At 37.5% G+C, this 19,799-nt stretch overlaps 3 protein-coding genes across 3 annotated transcripts; 1 reads left to right on the top strand and 2 right to left on the bottom strand.

Moving 5' to 3' along the window:
• Window positions 1-5,197: 5,197 nt before the first annotated feature.
• LOC122312347 (rust resistance kinase Lr10-like) lies at window positions 5,198-6,655 on the bottom strand. Its single transcript, XM_043126922.1, has 2 exons — window positions 6,178-6,655; window positions 5,198-6,075 (listed from the first exon to the last, which is right to left on the bottom strand). Exons 1-2 carry the CDS (start codon window positions 6,356-6,358, stop codon window positions 5,312-5,314), a joined length of 945 nt encoding a protein of 314 aa, XP_042982856.1. The 5' UTR covers window positions 6,359-6,655; the 3' UTR covers window positions 5,198-5,311.
• A 484-nt stretch (window positions 6,656-7,139) lies between these two features.
• LOC122312348 lies at window positions 7,140-8,490 on the top strand. The gene is made up of 2 exons (XM_043126923.1): window positions 7,140-8,020; window positions 8,350-8,490. Exons 1-2 carry the CDS (start codon window positions 7,165-7,167, stop codon window positions 8,382-8,384), a joined length of 891 nt encoding a protein of 296 aa, XP_042982857.1. The 5' UTR covers window positions 7,140-7,164; the 3' UTR covers window positions 8,385-8,490.
• Window positions 8,491-14,337: 5,847 nt separating this feature from the next.
• LOC122312663 lies at window positions 14,338-18,799 on the bottom strand. Its single transcript, XM_043127326.1, has 4 exons — window positions 17,362-18,799; window positions 14,709-15,016; window positions 14,502-14,645; window positions 14,338-14,457 (listed from the first exon to the last, which is right to left on the bottom strand). Exons 1-4 carry the CDS (start codon window positions 18,797-18,799, stop codon window positions 14,338-14,340), a joined length of 2,010 nt encoding a protein of 669 aa, XP_042983260.1.
• Window positions 18,800-19,799: the final 1,000 nt, after the last annotated feature.

Here is a 19,799-nt window from a genome sequence, read left to right as displayed (position 1 = left end):
TTAGGAAGGTGTGACAGTGGCCTAGATTATGTACAAAAATTTTAAGTTATAATTTTTTTATGGCACATACTTTGAAGAATTTTAATAAATGCTTCTGAGCACTCTCATTTATAATTTCAGTATTTTAATTCAAAATAACTCTATTTATTATAAGGAATCTTTATATTTAGCACAGCTGCGCAAGTATAATAAAATATTTTTTTAGTCAAGTTCAATACTAGCACTCCATTTCCTGAGAATTTCTAAAAATGACTTTATTAATAATGAGAAATGTTAAGTATATAAATTGAATAACAAATTATACTTCTTCTCATCATCTTAAATTTTTCGAACAAAAAATTTGATTTCACATGATATTAGAACAACAGTCCTAAGTTTTAACTCTTAGTGTAACAGCCCGCTAGAAATTCAATTGTGAAATTTCTATTAACTTTAAGAACCTCGTGAAAACCCCATAAGTTTTCACGAATCCATTAATCGTATAGGTTTTTGTCTAACTATATAGTTAGTGTTATTATTTACTATGGTATCAGAAGTGTGTTTTTGATTATTGGAGATAGTTAGAAGTGTCAAAATGTATTATGCTTTGTGCCATTAGACTCGGAGGGTTATTTAAAGTCTTATGGCGCAATAACATTTTTTCATATTTTCGGACAAAACGTCTGTTCAAAACTGTAGATATTATTGGATAAAAAGAAATATCTTGAGGTAATTTTCATAAATATTATTGGGTAAAAATATTTTGAGTTGATTTTTATAGATATTATTAGATAAAAATATCTTAAGTTGATTTTTTGTAGATACTATTGGATAGAATATTATGAGATAATCTTTTATAGATATTTTGGGTAGGAGAAAACTACACTCAACTCTCAACTCCAGCCTCATCTCTTCCATATCTCATCCATAAGTATCTCCAGCCACCTCTCCCCACGAAATTATCTTCATTTACACTTTCCATTGAAAGAATATCAAACACTCTCTCTCGGACAGCTTTTAGGAGGTCTTTTGCACACCCATTTCGAAGCTTTTGTAAGTGTTTTATCATAAAGTCTCCTTCATATAAGTTGTTCCTTTTTTAGTCTAGTTTACATGGATATCTTATTTGCCCCATTTGAAGATCATTTGGTTAGTCAAATATTATGTAAACTATAGAAAGGTCATTCTGGGAGATAAACTGGAGAATATGTTATAGTTTGGAGTTTTTGACCAAGCTAATGGATAGATATTGGTCCGAAATTTTTATGGAGTATTGTTAACATGTATATGTGACTATTGGTTGAGGATGTTTGCATGATTAAAGGTTTTGATGAAAGATTTTCTTAGATTTAGAAACTGGAAAAAGAAAAACAGTTTCTGTTTTGAGAAAGTTTAACTCTTTGGTGGTCTAAACCTATTCCAATGACTTTGATAATTTTATTGGAGGATTCTAAGCATCTTATATACATGTTATATTATTATTTTGAAGATATTTGGTGTTAGTTTCAAAGATATGAAATTTTATGCAAAGAGATATTCAAATAAGCCAAAGTGTGGATATTCTTGGCTAAATTTATGTTTTGGTTAATTTCTAACCATATGATCTTGAATTAGAAGCTTATATATGTTTTAGGAAATATTTTTAAAATATGTGATGGTTTGGTTTGAAGATCATATATTTATAAGTCATAGATCAAGAGATTTATCAAAACTAGTTGAATAAAAAGTTTCTGCTTTTGGACTAAGTGTAAAACCAAAAACTCCAAATGTTATTTTGTGATTTTGGTGACTTTAGTTTGATAATTTAAAGCATGGTTGATGTTAGGATGATATTATGAATATGTTAGAAGTAAGATTTGATTTTTGAAATTCTTGGAGATGTTTTGATTTAAGGTCAAAAGTTGTGATTCAAGTGCTTGGATCTTTTTACAAAAAAAAAGTTTGGTGTTAATTGTTAGCTTTTTCTAAATGGATGTTTTAAGTATGGTTTTGAACTTAGAATTGGAAGATGTTTGTTGCAAAATTTTGGTTTAAGCATGAGTTTTGAAGTTAGAAGGAATTGCAACAAAAATCAAGGGAAATGGCCTATGGATGTTTCGACCATAGTGTGTTCTTCATAGTTGTGTTTTGTTTTAAATTTTTCTGAGTTGATATTTAAGTTTAGGACAAAATTTACATGAGGAATGTAAATTTTGAAAACTTTTGGAGTTAGTATGCAAAATCCTTAAGTTATGGGTAAAACGGTCATTTTCCCACATGTAGAGAGTAAAATGAAAATTTTACTCTTTAAGTTAGTATTTTCCATATTTCAAATTATTAATGATTTAGTTCTAACTTTTAGAATCACTAATTACAGTTCCTCGTGGTCGCACTTGAAGTTTTATAAGAAACGCGGAGATCGAGGTAAGTTAGTTTTTAACTTACTAGCAGTCTACTGTGTATGTGTGCTAAGTAAAGGAATTACAGTGCATGTATGTGTGTTACAAGTACGTCATGCTAAGTATGTCATCTATTACATGTATGTTAAGTCATGTAATATTCACTGTTGCAAGTATGTCATGTTAAATATGTTGTCTATTATATGTTATGCAATGTTACGAAATATTTCTATCTCAAGTTGGTCATGTATTTCAAGTTATATTCAAGTCACGTTATGTTACGTCAGGGTTTCAGTCATTTCGTATTCCAATCACGTTTCATTTTGATTACTTATGTATGGGGTCACAGCAATTGTGACGCATACACTACGTGAGACACAGCAATTGTGACACGTAGAATACATGGGGCCACAACAACTGTGGAATATGATTTACACGTAGAATACATGGGGCCACAACAACTGTGGAGTATGTATTTTTCATGTTAAGTCAAGTTTGTGTAGAATACATGGGGTCACAACAACTGTGGAGTATGTATTTACACGTAGAATACATGGGGCCACAACAACTGTGGAGTATGTATTTTTCATGTTAAGTCAAGTTTGTGTAGAATACATGGGGTCACAACAACTGTGGAGTATGTATTTACACGTAGAATACATGGGGCCACAACAACTGTGGAGTATGTATTTTTCATGTTAAGTCAAGTTTCAGATCAAGTTCATGTCAAGTTAAGTTCAGTTCATGTTTCAATTTAAGTTATGTCAATTATGCTATGTTGTACGCCAAGTTATGCTTTAATTACTTATGAATTTGATTATGCATTTATGCTTTTACTGTCATGCATGCATCATTAGCTTGTGTGGAAGTTTTTTGTTAACTTACTGAGATTTGTAATCAAATCTCACTTTGGTAGTCCTAACTACCATTCCCCCCGAATGGTAGATCTTGTTACAGGACCTGAAAGAGAATCAGGAGCTGATCAACTAGACACAGTTGACTAAGCGACGATGCGACGTCAATGTTAATATATTAGTTAACGTAAATTACTACTTGTACAATGGAGTTGCATTTTTAGTACTTTTTGGATCATAACCATTTTGGACTAGTGTTGTGATCTATTCAATGGGTCTTTATGTATGAATTATGTTTTAAGCATTTGGGATATTTTCAATTTGGTGCATAGTATTGCTAAAGAAAAAAATTATCCGCTGCGAATATTGCATAATGTTAGATGCATGTTAAGAACATTGCATCTTATATGTCATGAACGGGGGCAGGTAACCTTGTGTTGCATGTCTCGACGCTTCAAATGTCCGTCCGATCCCAAACGGAATTTGGGGGCGTCACACTTAGTTTATACTTTTATCTCATAAATTAAATATTTCACATGTTGAGCCCACTAATTAAGGGAAGCCTCGGGCACATTAAGTGTTAAGGATATAAAGTAAGTAATAAAATCAATGATCATTGGAGTTCCCTCTGGCAAAAGAATAATGAGAATTTAGGAAAGGGTAGTGTTAGATCTAAAATGTCATTTTAGAACTGCGAACAGTGCAAGTCATGGGTTGGTTGTCCTCAAATTGGATAAGGAGCTTGATTTCCAAATAAAAAAGCTTGTGGTGGTTAGGAATTTTAGTGTATCAAAGAGCTTGTAAATCTGTAGTGTGGAGGGGGATAAGGAGGTAGATTCGCTGTGTCCACACGAGAATATCTTGGTTGGAATGATCTGCTTGGTCCAAATGAATGCTGATGATGTCCGTGACCATTGATAAACTCAGAAAGCCAGGTGATCTCTGGTTGTGGTTGTGGGTGTTGTTACTAGGCACGAGGTAGAAATTTGAACGCTTGCTTGGTAAAGGACCATTTCAGAATCAATACAATTGCTTGCAGCAATCCTATAACATCAATCATTAATTAGAGAGAATGGCATTTTTGTAGAAAACTCGTCAACATTTATCCCTGTTTTCTAAGTAGGCTCTTTGGATGACTTACAAAATATATATAATGGTCAATCCAAAATGTTACAGGAGGCAAATTACGCCCCACGCCTTTGGGGGTGAAGCCCCGCCAACAATGGATCGGCAGTGATTGTAGAATGTTGCATTGATAGCATGTGGACTTGTTAGGTACAATTTAGTCAGAAGGTGAACTCATTCATTTTTTATTATTTTTTTTTTCAGGCTTATGCAAAGATGGTGTTCATACTAAATAACTTAATCTGCATCTCGATTCAATTTGTTAAACTCCAAAAATCAACTAAATGAGTTAGAATATTCCCCCCTTCATTTTGAATAGTTCATGCTTCGATAAGTTAATATATCGGAAAAGAAAAACTTTAGCTATTTAATGATCATTACTTTATTCTATCATTAAAATTCATAAAATAGTTGCTCGATTTCTTCAAAAATAATATTTGTAATCCTAGAGTATGCAAGCTCTGCGCACTCCTTTTAAATCTATGACCCATATAAAAAATTATATTTTTAATAGTGGACCTTACTTTTTTTTTTAAAGGAAGTGTAGGTAACTTGCATATCCTAGAAATGTATCTAACATTACTCTTATTCATTTCTCCACTGTTTTAAACATAAAGTTTTTATGGTCAAGAATATCTCCACCTGTCCATGTATTGGTTCCAACCAATACGCCATATTTAAAACGGGCATGGCAGGAGATGACTATGGTAGATTGAACAAAAGCACATATACTTTGAAACTGAAGCTCAAGTCATTAGTTTCATGTATTAGCAAATGGAATTCAGAAGGAAAAAACCATGTGAATGAGAACAGCTATCACTATCTAAAAGAACACTTATTATGACAAACACTTATTTCATATAAATACAAAACATCTTTTTGCTATTAAATATGAGAAGACTTGGTGTACTCTTATAGTAGGGATGCTGGTTTTCGAGTCCGAATTTAGAGATAAACATATCATTTAATCTCTAATCAATGATTATATGTAGATTGGCTTGATTCACCCCATTCAATTGAAGATAAACTTTGATTTGAAATATCCAAGATATTGTCTACTAATCTCTCCATTGATGTTAGAAAAGGTCTCGGAGGCAATTGCAAGCAGTCAACTTCCCCTTCAAGCATTTCTATAACTCTACTCATTGAAGGGCGATCATTGGGCTTCATTTGTATGCACCATAGTGCGACCATGAGCATCTTTGTAATTAATTCCTTTTCTTTCTCTGTAATATCTTCCAATTCTATGGGCTCTCCATTGTGCAATTGGTCAAAAACCCATGTTGGGAAGTAAACATGGCTGGAATTGTCTGTTAAGGAATTCCAGTTCTTTCTTCTACCAGCCATTTCCATTAATAGCATTCCAAAACTGTATACATCAGCTTTGTATGAGACATTTCCAATACTTTTATAGAACAACTCAGGAGCCATGTATCCTAATGTCCCTCTTGCAGCAGTTAAAGAAAGATTATTTTCATCTAGTGAATACAATTTTGCCAACCCAAAGTCAGAAACCGTTGGACGAAAACTTTCATCGAGAAGAATGTTATGAGGCTTGATATCAAAATGCAAAATTTGCATGTCACAACCCTGATGTAAATATTCAATCCCACGAGCAACTCCAAAAGCAATGTCAAGTATTTTCTCATAGCTCAAAAGCACACTTCCTTCTTGTAAGAAAATGTGTTTATTTAGAGATCCATTAGGCATGAACTCATATACAAGAGCACGCTTTGATCCTTCAACACAAAAACCAATAAGTTGCACTATATTAACATGGTGAATCCTTCCAATAGTTGCAACTTCATTGATGAAATCTTGCACATTATCTTTGGATTTACCTAACATCTTTACAGCTACGAGTTGGCCACTTCGAAGTGTTACTTTAAAGACAGTGTCATAGCCACCTTCTCCAAGTTTATCGTTGAAATTTTTGGTCATTTTTCTAATTTCTGAGTAACAGTACCTTATTGGCATAAGGTTGTTGTGGCTTGTCAAAAATTCTTCAACACCATCATACATTGATAAATGTCTCCTTTGCCATTTATATATCAAGAATGCAATCACAAATGGACTTCCAACTATACATTTTGCAGCTAGGAATTGTCCTATGGAGGAATATCAATAAAATTGAATCATAAGAAAAACAAAACAAGTTGATGTAGATCTGCCATTTTCTTAAGCTTGATGGCTATATATAGCTCAATTGATTGTCTACTAGGTCCTAGAAAATAAGCATACTATAATTTGTTATCTATTTGGACTAAATCCTATTAATATATTTTTTAAAATATTGCATGTATATCTTGTTGAAAATACAGAAAGAAGATGCTTGAACGTGCAGCAGCAGAGGCAGAGGATTATTCTTCTTCAGCTTTTGGCATGTGAAGCAGCAGACAGCAGGAGAACACACACATGCAGACCAGCTGGACACTCACTTGGACAGCAACTCACTGCAGCTCATGAAAAGGGAAAGAAGATGCTTGAACGTGCAGCAGCAGCAGCAGAGGATTATTCTTCTTCAGCTTTTGGCATGTGAAGCAGCAGACAGCAGGAGAACACACACATGCAGACCAGCTGGACACTCACTTGGACAGCAACTCACAGCAGCTCATGTATTTTTTTTTTTTCTCGTTGGAAAACAGCCTTTGTTATCATCAAGTGTCTCTATCACTTCAGTATAAATGTCAAGCTAGAATGTATAGAAAATAACTATGAAAAACAGTTCAATGAGAAGATTAGAAAATGACATTTCTGATTTTTCCTTACTCACTTCCTGTTCTTCAATAACAGGTGATGACATAGTCATCACCTGGCTGCAAAACACCATGTCAGTTGACATTAAGAGCAGCACCCTTTATGCTGAGACTGCTCATCAACTGTGGAAGGAACTTGAGCAACGACTTGCACAGCAAAATGCTCCAAGGATTTATGAAGTAAAGCAAGGTATTGCTACAATAATGCAGAACCAAGACACTGTAAGTATGTATTACTCTAAGTTAAAAACTCTGCTAGATGAATTGATGAACTATGAGTCTATTCCTAACTGCACATGTGGGGGTTTGAAAACAATAGTGGATAACCACGAAAGAGACTGGGTGATGAAGTTTCTTATGGGTTTAAATGACACATACAAAGCCCTTAAGGCTCAGATCCTTCTAATCAAGCCTTTCCCTAGTCTAAATGAAGTGTACTCCATAATACAACAAGAAGAAAAGAGGCGACAGATTTCTGTTGACACTTCAGTTGGTGACTCCATGGCTATGATAGCAACTGCTAGAGATGTAGGAAGGCAAAATATCACATCTCAGAGAAAGTATTATTGCACTTTTTGTAAAATGCCTGGACATTCCTTAGAAAGGTGTTTTAAGGCTAACCCTGAGAAACCAGTGTGCAGTCATTGCAGAATGCCTGGCCATGTTGCAGAAAAATGCTTTAAACTTCATGGTTATCCACCAGGCCACAAGCTCCATGGGAAGGGCAGACCAGCTTTTGCCAATCAAGTCACTACCCTCATGCCACCTGGACATGAGCAAATCAACAACAACCAAGCAACACTCACTCAAGAGCAATATTCACAGCTGATTGCCTTGCTCAAATCACAACCCAGTCATTCTCACACAGCTTCACTTAATCAAGTGCATTCCCTCAGTCATTCTGAATCTGACATGTCAAAAATATCTGGTATCTCACTTTGTCTCTCAGCTTGTAGCATAAACTCACACAACACCTTTGATGCACCTTGGATAATAGACACGGGGGCAACAGACCACATGGTCTGTTCAACCTCCCTTTTCACCACCATCAGAAGTGTTGCCAAATATTCTGTAGCTCTTCCAAATGGTGAAACTGTCAATGTTTCCCATGTTGGAACAGTGAAGATGTCAAAACACTTGACCTTGCATGATGTGCTTTGTGTTCCATCCTTTTCTTTTAACCTCATATCTGCAAGGAAACTTAGTCAAAAATCAAGATGTTGTCTTATTTTTCTACCTGAAAACTGTTTTATTCAGGACCTTTTAACTTGGAAAACGACTGGAATGGGTGAAGTGAGGAATGGCTTGTATCACCTACTGAGGAATGAAGTCTCCCCTACAGCTTTAGTTGAAGTCCTATCCTCTCTAACCACCAACACTGTCATTTCTGCTTCTGTCATCAACAACCATGAAGGTTTCAGTCTATGGCACTATAGACTTGGGCACCTCTCAGATTCTAGGATGAACTTGATTAGCAAAAATGAAATTTCTGATTTTGATGTTGCTACCATACCCTGCTCAGTTTGCCCTTTAGCAAAATTACACAAACTACCTTTTCCTACTAGCCATCATAAATCAGAAAAATGTTTTGATTTAGTCCACTGTGATCTTTGGGGGCCTTGCAATGAAATTAGTCATGATGGATCAAGATATTTTTTGAGTATAGTTGATGATTTCAGTCGATGTACTTGGGTGTATATGTTAAAACTGAAATCTGATGCAACTGGGGCTTTACAACAATTTTATGCAATGATTGAAACCCAATTTGACTCCAAAATCAAAGTAATTAGAAGTGATAATGGAGGTGAATTTGACATGAAAGACTTTTATTCAAAAAGAGGCATAATCCATCAGAAAACTTGTGTTGAAACACCCCAGCAAAATGCTATTGTAGAAAGGAAACACCAGCACATCTTGAATGTAGCAAGAGCCCTAAAGTTTCAAAGTGAAATTCCAATGAGATATTGGAATGACTGCATCCTCACTGCAGTATATCTCATAAACAGAACCCCCTCACCATTACTTAAAAACAAGACCCCTTTTGAGCTTCTCTTTGGGACCAAACCTATTTACTCTCATCTTAGGGTATTCGGGTGTTTGGTATTTGCCTCTACTCTGATAAATAACAGGCACAAGTTTGATCCTAGAGCTAGGAAGTGTGTGTTCTTAGGTTACCCTTTTGGGGTTAAAGGCTATAAGCTTTTGGATCTAGAGACAAAAAGAATCTTCATCTCTAGAAATGTAGTCTTCCATGAGAAGATTTTTCCATACAAAACTAAGACTACAACCACTCCCCATAACCTACCAAGTCCAACCACATTATCCTTTTCCCAACCACTAGATACTGCTCTTGACCACACTTCTGAGTTGCCTCACCTTGAACCTGAACCAGATATCGATATAGAGAATGTAGCAAACACCTCAAACACAGAAAATCCACCAGAACCTCTTGAAGAACATACACATCCCACCGATCCTCATATGCCTAGAAGGTCCACTAGAGAAAGACGTACACCACCTTACTTGATGGACTTCATTTGTCAACAAGTATCCTCACTCCCTCATTCACAGAAGTTAGACAAGAAGAAAGGATCAAGACTTTCAGGTAATGCCTCTCCTCTTGATGCTAATCTCTCTTATCATAAACTGTCCAACACACACAAAGCTTTTGTCGCTTCAATCACAAAGCAAATAGAACCTAACACATATGCACAAGCTGTCAAAACCTCTAGTTGGTGCAAGGCAATGCAAGCTGAGATTGAGGCCTTAGAGATGAATGACACTTGGACTGTAGTTGATTTGCCTCATGGAAAGGAAGCTATAGGGTGCAAATGGGTGTATAAGGTCAAGTACAATGCAGATGGAAGTGTTGAGAGGTATAAGGCTCGGCTAGTGGCAAAGGGATACACACAACAGGAGGGGTTGGATTACCATGAGACTTTCTCCCCTGTAGCAAAGCTAGTGACAGTGAGAACATTGCTTGCTGTAGCAGCAGTTAAAGGTTGGAATTTACATCAATTAGATGTGAACAATGCATTCCTCCATGGTGATTTGGAGGAGGAAGTTTATATGAAGCTTCCACCAGGATATGCTGATAGTAATTGTGCAAAAGTTTGCAAACTTCATAAGAGTTTGTATGGATTGAAACAGGCATCGAGGCAATGGTATGCCAAACTCTCAGATTTCATTGTTCAGAAAGGTTTCAAGCAGTCAAAGGCAGATTATAGTTTGTTTACAAGGTCAGTGGGGGAATCCTTTACAGCTGTGCTTGTCTATGTGGATGATCTTATTATAGCAGGTAATGACATGGACATTACTCATTCTCTCAAATCTTCCCTACATGACAGATTTAAGATAAAGGATTTAGGTGTTTTAAAGTACTTTCTTGGGTTGGAAGTGGCACGATCAGAAAAAGGGATTTATGTATGTCAAAGAAAATATGCATTGGACATATTATCTGACTCAGGAACCATTGGAGCTGCACCTACTAAGATACCTCTGGATCAAAACAGCAAATTGCCTAAGGATCAAGGTGTCCTACTTAAGGATCCTTCTATCTACAGAAGACTCATTGGGAGGCTTCTTTACCTCACCATCACCAGACCAGATTTAGTATATTCAGTCCAATTGCTTAGTCAATTCATGCAAGCTCCTAGAGTCCCACATTTAAATGCAGCTCATAAGGTACTAAGGTACATAAAGAGAGCTCCAGGACAAGGCTTGTTTTACTCTTCACAATCAAACCTACAACTTGAGGTGTACTGTGATTCAGATTGGGGAGCATGCCCAGATACACGAAGGTCTGTGACAGGGTATTGTGCCTTTCTTGGTCCTTCCTTAGTGTCTTGGAAATCTAAAAAGCAAAACACTATCTCTAGGTCCTCAGCAGAAGCTGAATACAGGGCCATGGCAAGTGCTTGCTGTGAATTAACTTGGCTAAGGTTTTTACTTCAAGACTTAATGGTAGATCATCCTCAGGAAGCTGTGTTACGCTGTGACAACAAGGCTGCATTACACATTGCAGCAAATCCAGTATTCCATGAACGTACCAAGCATATAGAGCTCGATTGCCATTTGATCCGTGATAAAATTCAGGAAGGAAGTGTCATTACTGAGCATGTAAGTAGTGAATCACAAATTGCAGATATATTGACTAAGGCACTGGGATCTAACAGCTTCTACACACACTTGCACAAGATGGGAGCAGAAAATATCTACTCTCCACCTTGCGGGGGGCTGTTGAAAATACAGAAAGAAGATGCTTGAACGTGTAGCAGCAGAGGCAGAGGATTATTCTTCTTCAGCTTTTGGCATGTGAAGCAGCAGACAGCAGGAGAACACACACATGCAGACCAGCTGGACACTCACTTGGACAGCAACTCACAGCAGCTCATGAAAAGGGAAAGAAGATGCTTGAACGTGCAGCAGCAGCAGCAGAGGATTATTCTTCTTCAGCTTTTGGCATGTGAAGCAGCAGACAGCAGGAGAACACACACATGCAGACCAGCTGGACACTCACTTGGACAGCAACTCACAGCAGCTCATGTATTTTTTTTTTCTCGTTGGAAAACAGCCTTTGTTATCATCAAGTGTCTCTATCACTTCAGTATAAATGTCAAGCTAGAATGTATAGAAAATAACTATGAAAAACAGTTCAATGAGAAGATTAGAAAATGACATTTCTGATTTTTCCTTACTCACTTCCTGTTCTTCAATAACAGGATAGTGTTTTGCAATTTTCTAAGTTTCTTTTTCTTATATATCTAAACTATTTTCATGCTTCACGGTTTAAACAATGATATAACCAAAAGGGAAAAATTATTTAGGAGTAACATTAATGGAGGAGGGACTAGGTGCTCTTACCACAGTTGATGATGATCAGCATCAGAAGTTCACTCGGAGGATCTACAAAACATGAAAGATTAATTAATTAAAAAGGAAATAGAATTAAATTCTACGAAATTTCATTTAAAAAAAAAAATAACTCTCCACCAGTTGAATTATTTCGCTAGAGGTGAATTATTTTCCTATCGAGACATGTACACGTGGTTCCAATTATTTTATAATGAATTTTTTTTTGTTAGATTAATTCTTGATAAGTCAAAGATATATATATATACAATAACACCCAATCCAAGCTTTAGATGCATCAAGTTCTAAAGGGATGGTTCAAGTTTAACTAAACCTCAGAGCATAAAACATTAAACATAGAAAGGCCAAATTAATGCACATTATAAGCAATTCCATACCAAGGACACAGCTCTAAAAATTAGAGTACAGCAATCATATGATCCCAAGTTGTTAAGAAAAGGCTAAAAGGCAAGCTCTAAGCCACAAGAAGTGATAATGTAATATAATTAAAGTTGGAACACTCAATGACCTATTTAAGTCATAATCCTCATCTTTAAGAAACTGTTAAAAAAGTTTTTCACCACGGACAAAAATAAATAAATAAATAAATAAAATAAAATAAAAAGTATGTACCTTTTGTCGTTCAATTCAAATATTATATGGGGTTATTCCACATAATTTACAAGGTTCTATTCCCAATGGTAATTCAGGGTCTCAAAGCAGAAGATGACACTTTTAAAGAAAGATTCTACAAATTTTAAGTTCACTCGCTATGTTCCCAAGCAGTCTTCCTTTGTGGTAATTAGGTGGGAGCTATTTATTTCGTTCCGATCACTCGTTTTGTTTTTTTTTTTTTTTTCGTGTTGTAATGTGTGTTGGCTTTCGTGTTATATAAGCCGCTCAACACAGTAAAGTGCGCTCATTAATGCGCTCAAGATCGCATTTAATTGTGATATTTGGGTTAGTGACTGTGTCAAGGTGATTTTTTCTTCTGTTGTTTTTTGTCAATAGGAAATTATAGGAGGGGTAATGGGGTATGGTTTCTCTACCTGAAGGTGACCAGAATAACAGCCTACCCACTACAAACCACTCAAGAGGGGCTTAGACGGCGAAATCCACAAGTGCTCCCTGAAATCAGATTTAAACCATAGTTTAAGCCCCAATCCTATTAGGGGATTGAGTCAAGGTGCTGATGTAACACATTACATTTTAGGATACCATGTGTTGTAATTCTCTCCGTCCAATTTTTCTATTCATTTAATTAAGTCACCAACTATAGTACTCTTTTGAAGCCATATCACCAAGAAACAAATTGCGCAAAGGTGATATTAAGAAAGCATCCAAGAAATTTCCCAGATTAAACTAAGTTAAATAGAAATATTTGAGATAAAAAATAAAAAATTCCCCACGCTTTGTGCTCAACAAAGCTATGTATTTCACCCAAAACTAAGTGTTTAAAGAAAAACAAGTGAAGTCAACGATGCTATCGCTTAACTATGTATTTAATCCATATATATAGAGCACTCTCCCCAAGCCGCAAGACCAGAGTTGTGTAGCTCTCCCCCCACAAATATGCCACAACCGTATAAAACAATTTGTTTAATAAAAAATAATGGCAAAGTGAGAACGACAAACAAGAAACAACAACTTCTGTGAGTTATTAGAAACCTCACCTCTGTAATATAGGAGGTACTGGATTTTACGATCAGTTAATATAGATCCTGATGAGCCAAGAAAATTAATAATAGCATCAGCTTTTGCAAACACAGCTAGGCTTGTTTTCAGATCGATACATATTCCTACAACTTAGAATTGATCACCTTCATACTCCTAGTAATTAATTATAATCATGAGTATTTTTGTATATATTCTTCATGTAATTCTTGCTAAGCGCATTAACATTAGTTTCTCTATATGGAAATGCAAAATCACATGTTTTGGAGATTGTCTTTGCCATTCAAGAAAAACTCACACGTTGGATTATGTATATTTGAGTCAAAATAATAAAATTATTATTTTATTATTATTAACTTTTTTTTCTAAAATTAATTATATATATTATATTTTAAAAAAATATAAAATATTGTAATAATAAAATGAAGGTGATCTATATATTATGTTGTTGAGGGAGTGAGAAGAGGAAAGGGTTGTGAGAGAGAGAGAGAGAGAGAAAAAAAATTAATAAACTAGTATTTAAGTGAATAGTGCATCTTCAAAGTTGTTGAAATCTATGTAAAATTTTAGATATGCATAATCCAATGCAATTAAATTAACGGTCTATTTATGCAAATATGTGTTTGTATTTGCATATGGAGACACCAATGCCAATGCTCTAATATATCATCGTATGATATTTTACGTTTTTTTTTTTTTTTTTTTGAAATAAGAACTTCATTAACTTGCCAAAACAGCAAAACGATTACAATCAGGATGAACAAAAAACTTCCCATCATCAGGTTCTAAAATAAGAGAACCCTTAGCAAGATTATGAGCAAACTCATTGCCACATCTTTTCTAACAAAATCAACTCTCCACTGAGTAACATTTGAAAGTAAAACCTTAGTATCAGACAGTATCATACCAACTCGATCATGTCTAGTCCTTTGCTGCTGCAGACTGAGAACAACTTGTCTTGAATCACCTTCCAGAATAACTGAGTGCAGTCCCAATTCAGTAGCCAATTCTGCTGCATATAGAGCTCCCTGGGCTTATGCTAACAGAGGATCAAACAAACTAGTCCATGAAAACTGCTTTGTAGCTAGGACCCTACCCTCATGATCTTGAGCAACAATACCAAAACCTGCTCTTCCCTTAGATTCAGACAGAGCAGCATCCCAGTTAATCTTGACTTGACCAATAGGAGGAGGAGACCAACTAACAGTAGGAGTTGCAGACATTCTAGATGAGGTTTTAGAACTAAATTGAACAGAACGAAGCTGATAAATCAGGTCCCTAGCCTTGTCTACTAATACTGAAGGATGATCAAAAGTACCTTTAAAGATAAACTGGTTCCTTCTGTACCAAATGCTCCTAGCTATTACTGCAAAAAGCTCTATAGTGTCCTGATCACAAACTGAAAAGATCCACTGAACCAATTCACTGAATCTTCCTGGCCTAAAGGAGCTTTTATTGATCACATTAGGTCCTTGACTCCACACATCCCTCGCAGAGATACAATCCCACAGGGCATGAGAAACAGTTTCTTCCTCCCTTAGACAGATAGGACAGAGGGGTGATGTAGTAACCTTTTTCTTGAAAAGATTAAGGTTAGTTGGCAAAGATTCAAGGCATGCTCTCCACAAAAAGACTTTAGTAGCATTAGGGATGTGATGACCCGCTTTTGAGTGTATTTTCGCTGAAATAGTTATTTTTATTTTAATTAATATTTTAGTTATTTATTTTCGCGCCCCCCCCGGTCGATGTGATGACCCACTTTTGAGTGTATTTTCGCTGAAATAGTTGTTTTTATTTTAATTAATATTTTAGTTATTTATTTTAATTTATTTGCGTTTTAAAATTGTTTTTTTTTATTTAATTGATGTTGTGTTTTATTTCTTTTAGTTGTTTTGTGGTTTTTAATATCTTCGCGGCGGTTTAGTGTTATTTTTCCCGGACTGAGGATTAGACCTCGTCTTTTCCCTGCATCTATTTCCCTTTTTCCTTTTCTTTTTCCTTTTTCTCTTTTTCCTTCTTTCTTTTTCCTTTCTTTTTCTTTTTTTCTTTCTTTTCTTTTTCCTCTCTTCTTTCCCGCTCGAGCCCCCCCCGGTCTCTCTCTCTCTCTTCTCTCTCCCTCACGCCGGAAGCTTCAACTCCCCGGTATACCGCCGTCCGGCCACCGTGCGGCTCACCGCCGGTCCCATTCGCTTCGTCTCCCTCCGGCGCACCTCCCCACCGAAACTCACCCCCAACCGGCCGGCCGTTTGGCCGAAAATCCTCCTTAAAGCCCGCACGGCTTTGGCTCCGATCCGCCGCCGTCGCTCCACCTCCGGCCACCATTTCTTCACCACTTCATCACCGGTCCCTTGCCGTCCTAACCCACCTATTTCCGGCCTCCAACGACCACCGGAACAGCTCCTACGAGCTAGCTTTCCTTTTTGGGAAATCCGGCCTCTTTCCGGCGATTTCGCCGCCACCCGCGGCCAACCACCACTTCCAATAGCTTCACAATCATCCCTAGACCATTCCCTATCAATCCCAAGCCCTAGTTTATCCCTGTTCAAAAGTGGGTTTTTCACAACCCACGGCCACAGTGAATTTTCACTGTGACGTTGCTTTTTCGCCGCCGTTTGCAACGCCTCGTGTTTTCTAAAATTTCCATATAGCACTGTAAGTATTTTCCAAACTCTACTTTTAGATTTAAATATATTTTTCTCATTCAATAAATATTTATCTGTTGGTTGGCTGATTCCGGACTGAGTCCGAGGAGTTCGGGGGTCGGATGGATGGAGGACGGAGTTACTTGTTTTATTGATTTACGTTGGTTGGTTATTTTTGTGCATTGTTATGGCATTATATGGTGCATGCACGTGTGTGTTTGTTTAAGTGTGAAAAGCCTGTGTATTGGCGTAAGTGGTCTTACGGGTGCGTGTGTATCACGACCCCAAGCCGGGATGGGGTATTATCCCGGTGGAGCTCCTCTGGTCACTCGGGAGCGGAATAAACTGAGTGATGTCCCCTGAGTTGTCGCTAGACGATGGGAGCGGGGGCTAGGGGTTGCTTGGCTACGAACGCGCCGGACACGGAACTGGGCATCGCTCGTTAGGTGTCACATGCGTGGTGGTACTCTGCGGTGTGGCACTGGAGCCAGGGTGTGCGGATGACCCCTAGGGGAGGTCATGATGCATACGGTTAATATGGCTAATGGTTTGAGACGGATAAAGGCCAAATGTGACTTTTGGCGTGTTTTTCGGAAAGGATGTGTTTTTGGGCCAAATGGGTTTTTTGGCGTGTGTAGAAAATTATGTTTTATGGGCTTTGTGCATTGGGCATGTTTCATGCATATTGTTTGAGTTCTATATGTGTTTTTATCTGGTAGTGTTTGGGTTTTACTTACCTGCGGTACCATTTTTGGTTCCGTAGCGTTTGGTACAGAGTTGGAGGACGAAGAGGAGGAGGCTGAGCCCGAGGATGCGGCTCCGCCGGGTTGCTGATGCTATGATTTATATTTGGTTTAAAACTGTATTTGTGTTTTTGTAATATTTTATTTATGTATGTTTTAAACAGCTTGTATTACGTTAAGAAAAATTCTGGTACTTAGTTATGACTTTCGTTATCCGCTGCATGTTTTTTTGTGCACATTTGTTGCTTTTGCACACACTTGGCACCCGTCGATGGGATGGTGACCCGGGTTGTCACCATCCAGACGTCTCGATTTCCCTGTGTTCGGGCGTGGGGATTTGGGGGCGTCACAAGGAATACCAATTTTCCAGCATGAGGTCCATGCTAGTGTCAAAGGTGCCCCTGAAGAAGTCTGTCCTTTAAGCCTATTATCAAGTTCCATTTGTAGGTGGTATGCACTCTTAACTAAAAAAGCTCCATCTTTAGTACCCAGCCAGATCAATTTGTCACTTGATCCAGTTGAGCTAATGGGGATCTTATGCACAACAGCAGCTTCAGCTTCAGTAAAAACTTCATCTACCAGTTCCTTATTCCATTTCTTAGAGCCAACATCTATGAGATCAGCCACCTTAGCAGTTGCAGGTAAGCCTCTGATAGGTGACTGAATTCTGTGGCTTGTAGGAGTTGGTAACCACCTATGTTGCCATATTAACGTGTCTGCACCATTACCAATCCTCCAAAAAGACCCTTTCTCTACTAAATTCCTTGCTGCACATATGCTCCTCCACAGAAAAGAAGCCCTTGATCCCACCTTTGCATCAAGAAAACCAGCAGATGGAAAGTACTTCCTTTTCAGAACCTGTGAAGCCAGAGAATCAGGGTACTGTAATATCCTCCAACCTTGTTTGGCCAATAAAGCCAAATTAAAACTTTCCAGTTCTCTAAAGCCTAAGCCTCCACTAGCCTTAGCTTTCCCCATTTGTTGCCATGAAACCCAATGAATTTTGTGCTCCTGTTGTTGTTGTCCCCACCAAAATCTATGCATGACCCTGTTAAGCTCTTTAAGAAGCACTTTAGGCAATTTAAAAACCCCTATACAGTAAGTAGGGAGGGCTTGTATAACAGCTTTTAAGAGTACTTCCTTCCCTGCAAAGGACAGCAACTTATGTTTCCATTGAGTAACTCGAGACCTTACCCTGTCCAGCAAACCTTCAAAAGCTTTGAACCTTGACTTCCCAACAAGAGCAGGCAATCCCAAATATCTTTCATAACAAGAGGTAGATCTAAGGCCAGCCATCCCCAAAATATGCTCTTTAGTCAACCTTTTAGTGTTTTTGCTGAAGAAAATAGAAGTTTTATCTGAATTGAGCTTCTGACCTGAAGCCCTCTCATAAAGACTAAGCAATTCAAGAATTTTTGCCCACTCCATAGCATTAGCTCGACAAAACAACAGGCTATCATCAGCAAAAAAGAGATGGTTAATGCTGAAGCTACCTCTGCCTATAGGAAAGCCATGGATCTGCTTGACTGACTCAGCATGGTTCAAGAGAGAGCTAAGAACCTCAGCTACTATAATGAATAGATAAGGGGATAAAGGATCCCCTTGTCTTATGCCCCTAGAAGGTTTGAACCAGCTTTGAGGAGAACCATTGATAAGGAGAGAGTAGGAGGCAGATTCCACACACTGCATCACCAATCTAATCCATCTAGGATTAAAACCCAACTTGCTCATAGCTTCAGCCAAAAACCTCCACTCCACTCTATCATAAGCCTTGCTCATATCCAACTTCAAAGCCATATAGCCCTGATTGCCCTTCCCCCTCAAGTGCATTCAATGCAAGGTCTCAAAAGCCACAATAACATTATCAATAATCAATCTCCCGGGCACAAAAGCACTTTGTGTATGGGAAATGATCCGAGGCAGAATGAGTTTAAGCCTATTAGCAAGGACCTTGGAAATCACTTTATAAAGGACATTACACAATGAGATAGGCCTAAAATCAGACACAGTTTGTGGCTTTTTAATCTTAGGAATCAGTACAATATATGTCTCATTAATGCTCCCCACCTCACCTGAAGAATTAAGCACCTCGAGAACAGCTTTTGTAAGATCATCTCCAACTGTTTCCCAGTGTTTTTGATAGAAAACAGCTGAGAACCCATCTGGGCCAGGCGACCCCAGAGGGTTCATTTGGAACAAAGCTGCATAGACTTCTTCCTTTGTGAATTCTTTGGATAGCATGCTATTCATCTCCTCATCAACCTTAGGCTCCACCTTATGCAAGCATTCTGCAATATTAACAGGATTAGAAGAAGAAAAAAGATTCTGAAAGTATATACAGAAGGTTTCAGCAATGTCTTCAACCCTGCACACAAAACTGCCATCTTCTTTCTTTATTTGCCTTATCACATTCACTTTTCTTCTCTGGTTTGCACAATGATGGAAAAACTTGGTATTTCTATCCCCATCTTTGAGCCATAGCTGTTTTGCCATTTGCTTCCACTTTATATTGTCCTCCTCTAGTAGCTTATCAACCTCTTTTTGAATTTGCTTCACAGCCACTGTATGGTCTCCTACATTGAGGTTTTGGAGCCTTGAGAGGTGCTGTAGCTTAGCTTGGACTTCTTTTCTAAACTTGCATACTGTAGTCTTATTCCATGACAGTAAAGAGTCCTTACACCTCCTTAAATTATGTTGAAACTTGTGCAAATAAGAACCATGCCTGTGTTGTTGTTGCAACCAGCTATTTTGAATGATACCCCTGCAATCTTCCCTCTGGTCCCAGCTAGCTTCATAC

This window comes from Carya illinoinensis, chromosome 6 (genome assembly GCF_018687715.1).
Source record: "Carya illinoinensis cultivar Pawnee chromosome 6, C.illinoinensisPawnee_v1, whole genome shotgun sequence".
NCBI lineage: Eukaryota > Viridiplantae > Streptophyta > Magnoliopsida > Fagales > Juglandaceae > Carya > Carya illinoinensis.
Note: the sequence above shows the minus strand (reverse complement) of the source record. Positions and strands in the feature narration are given on the sequence as shown.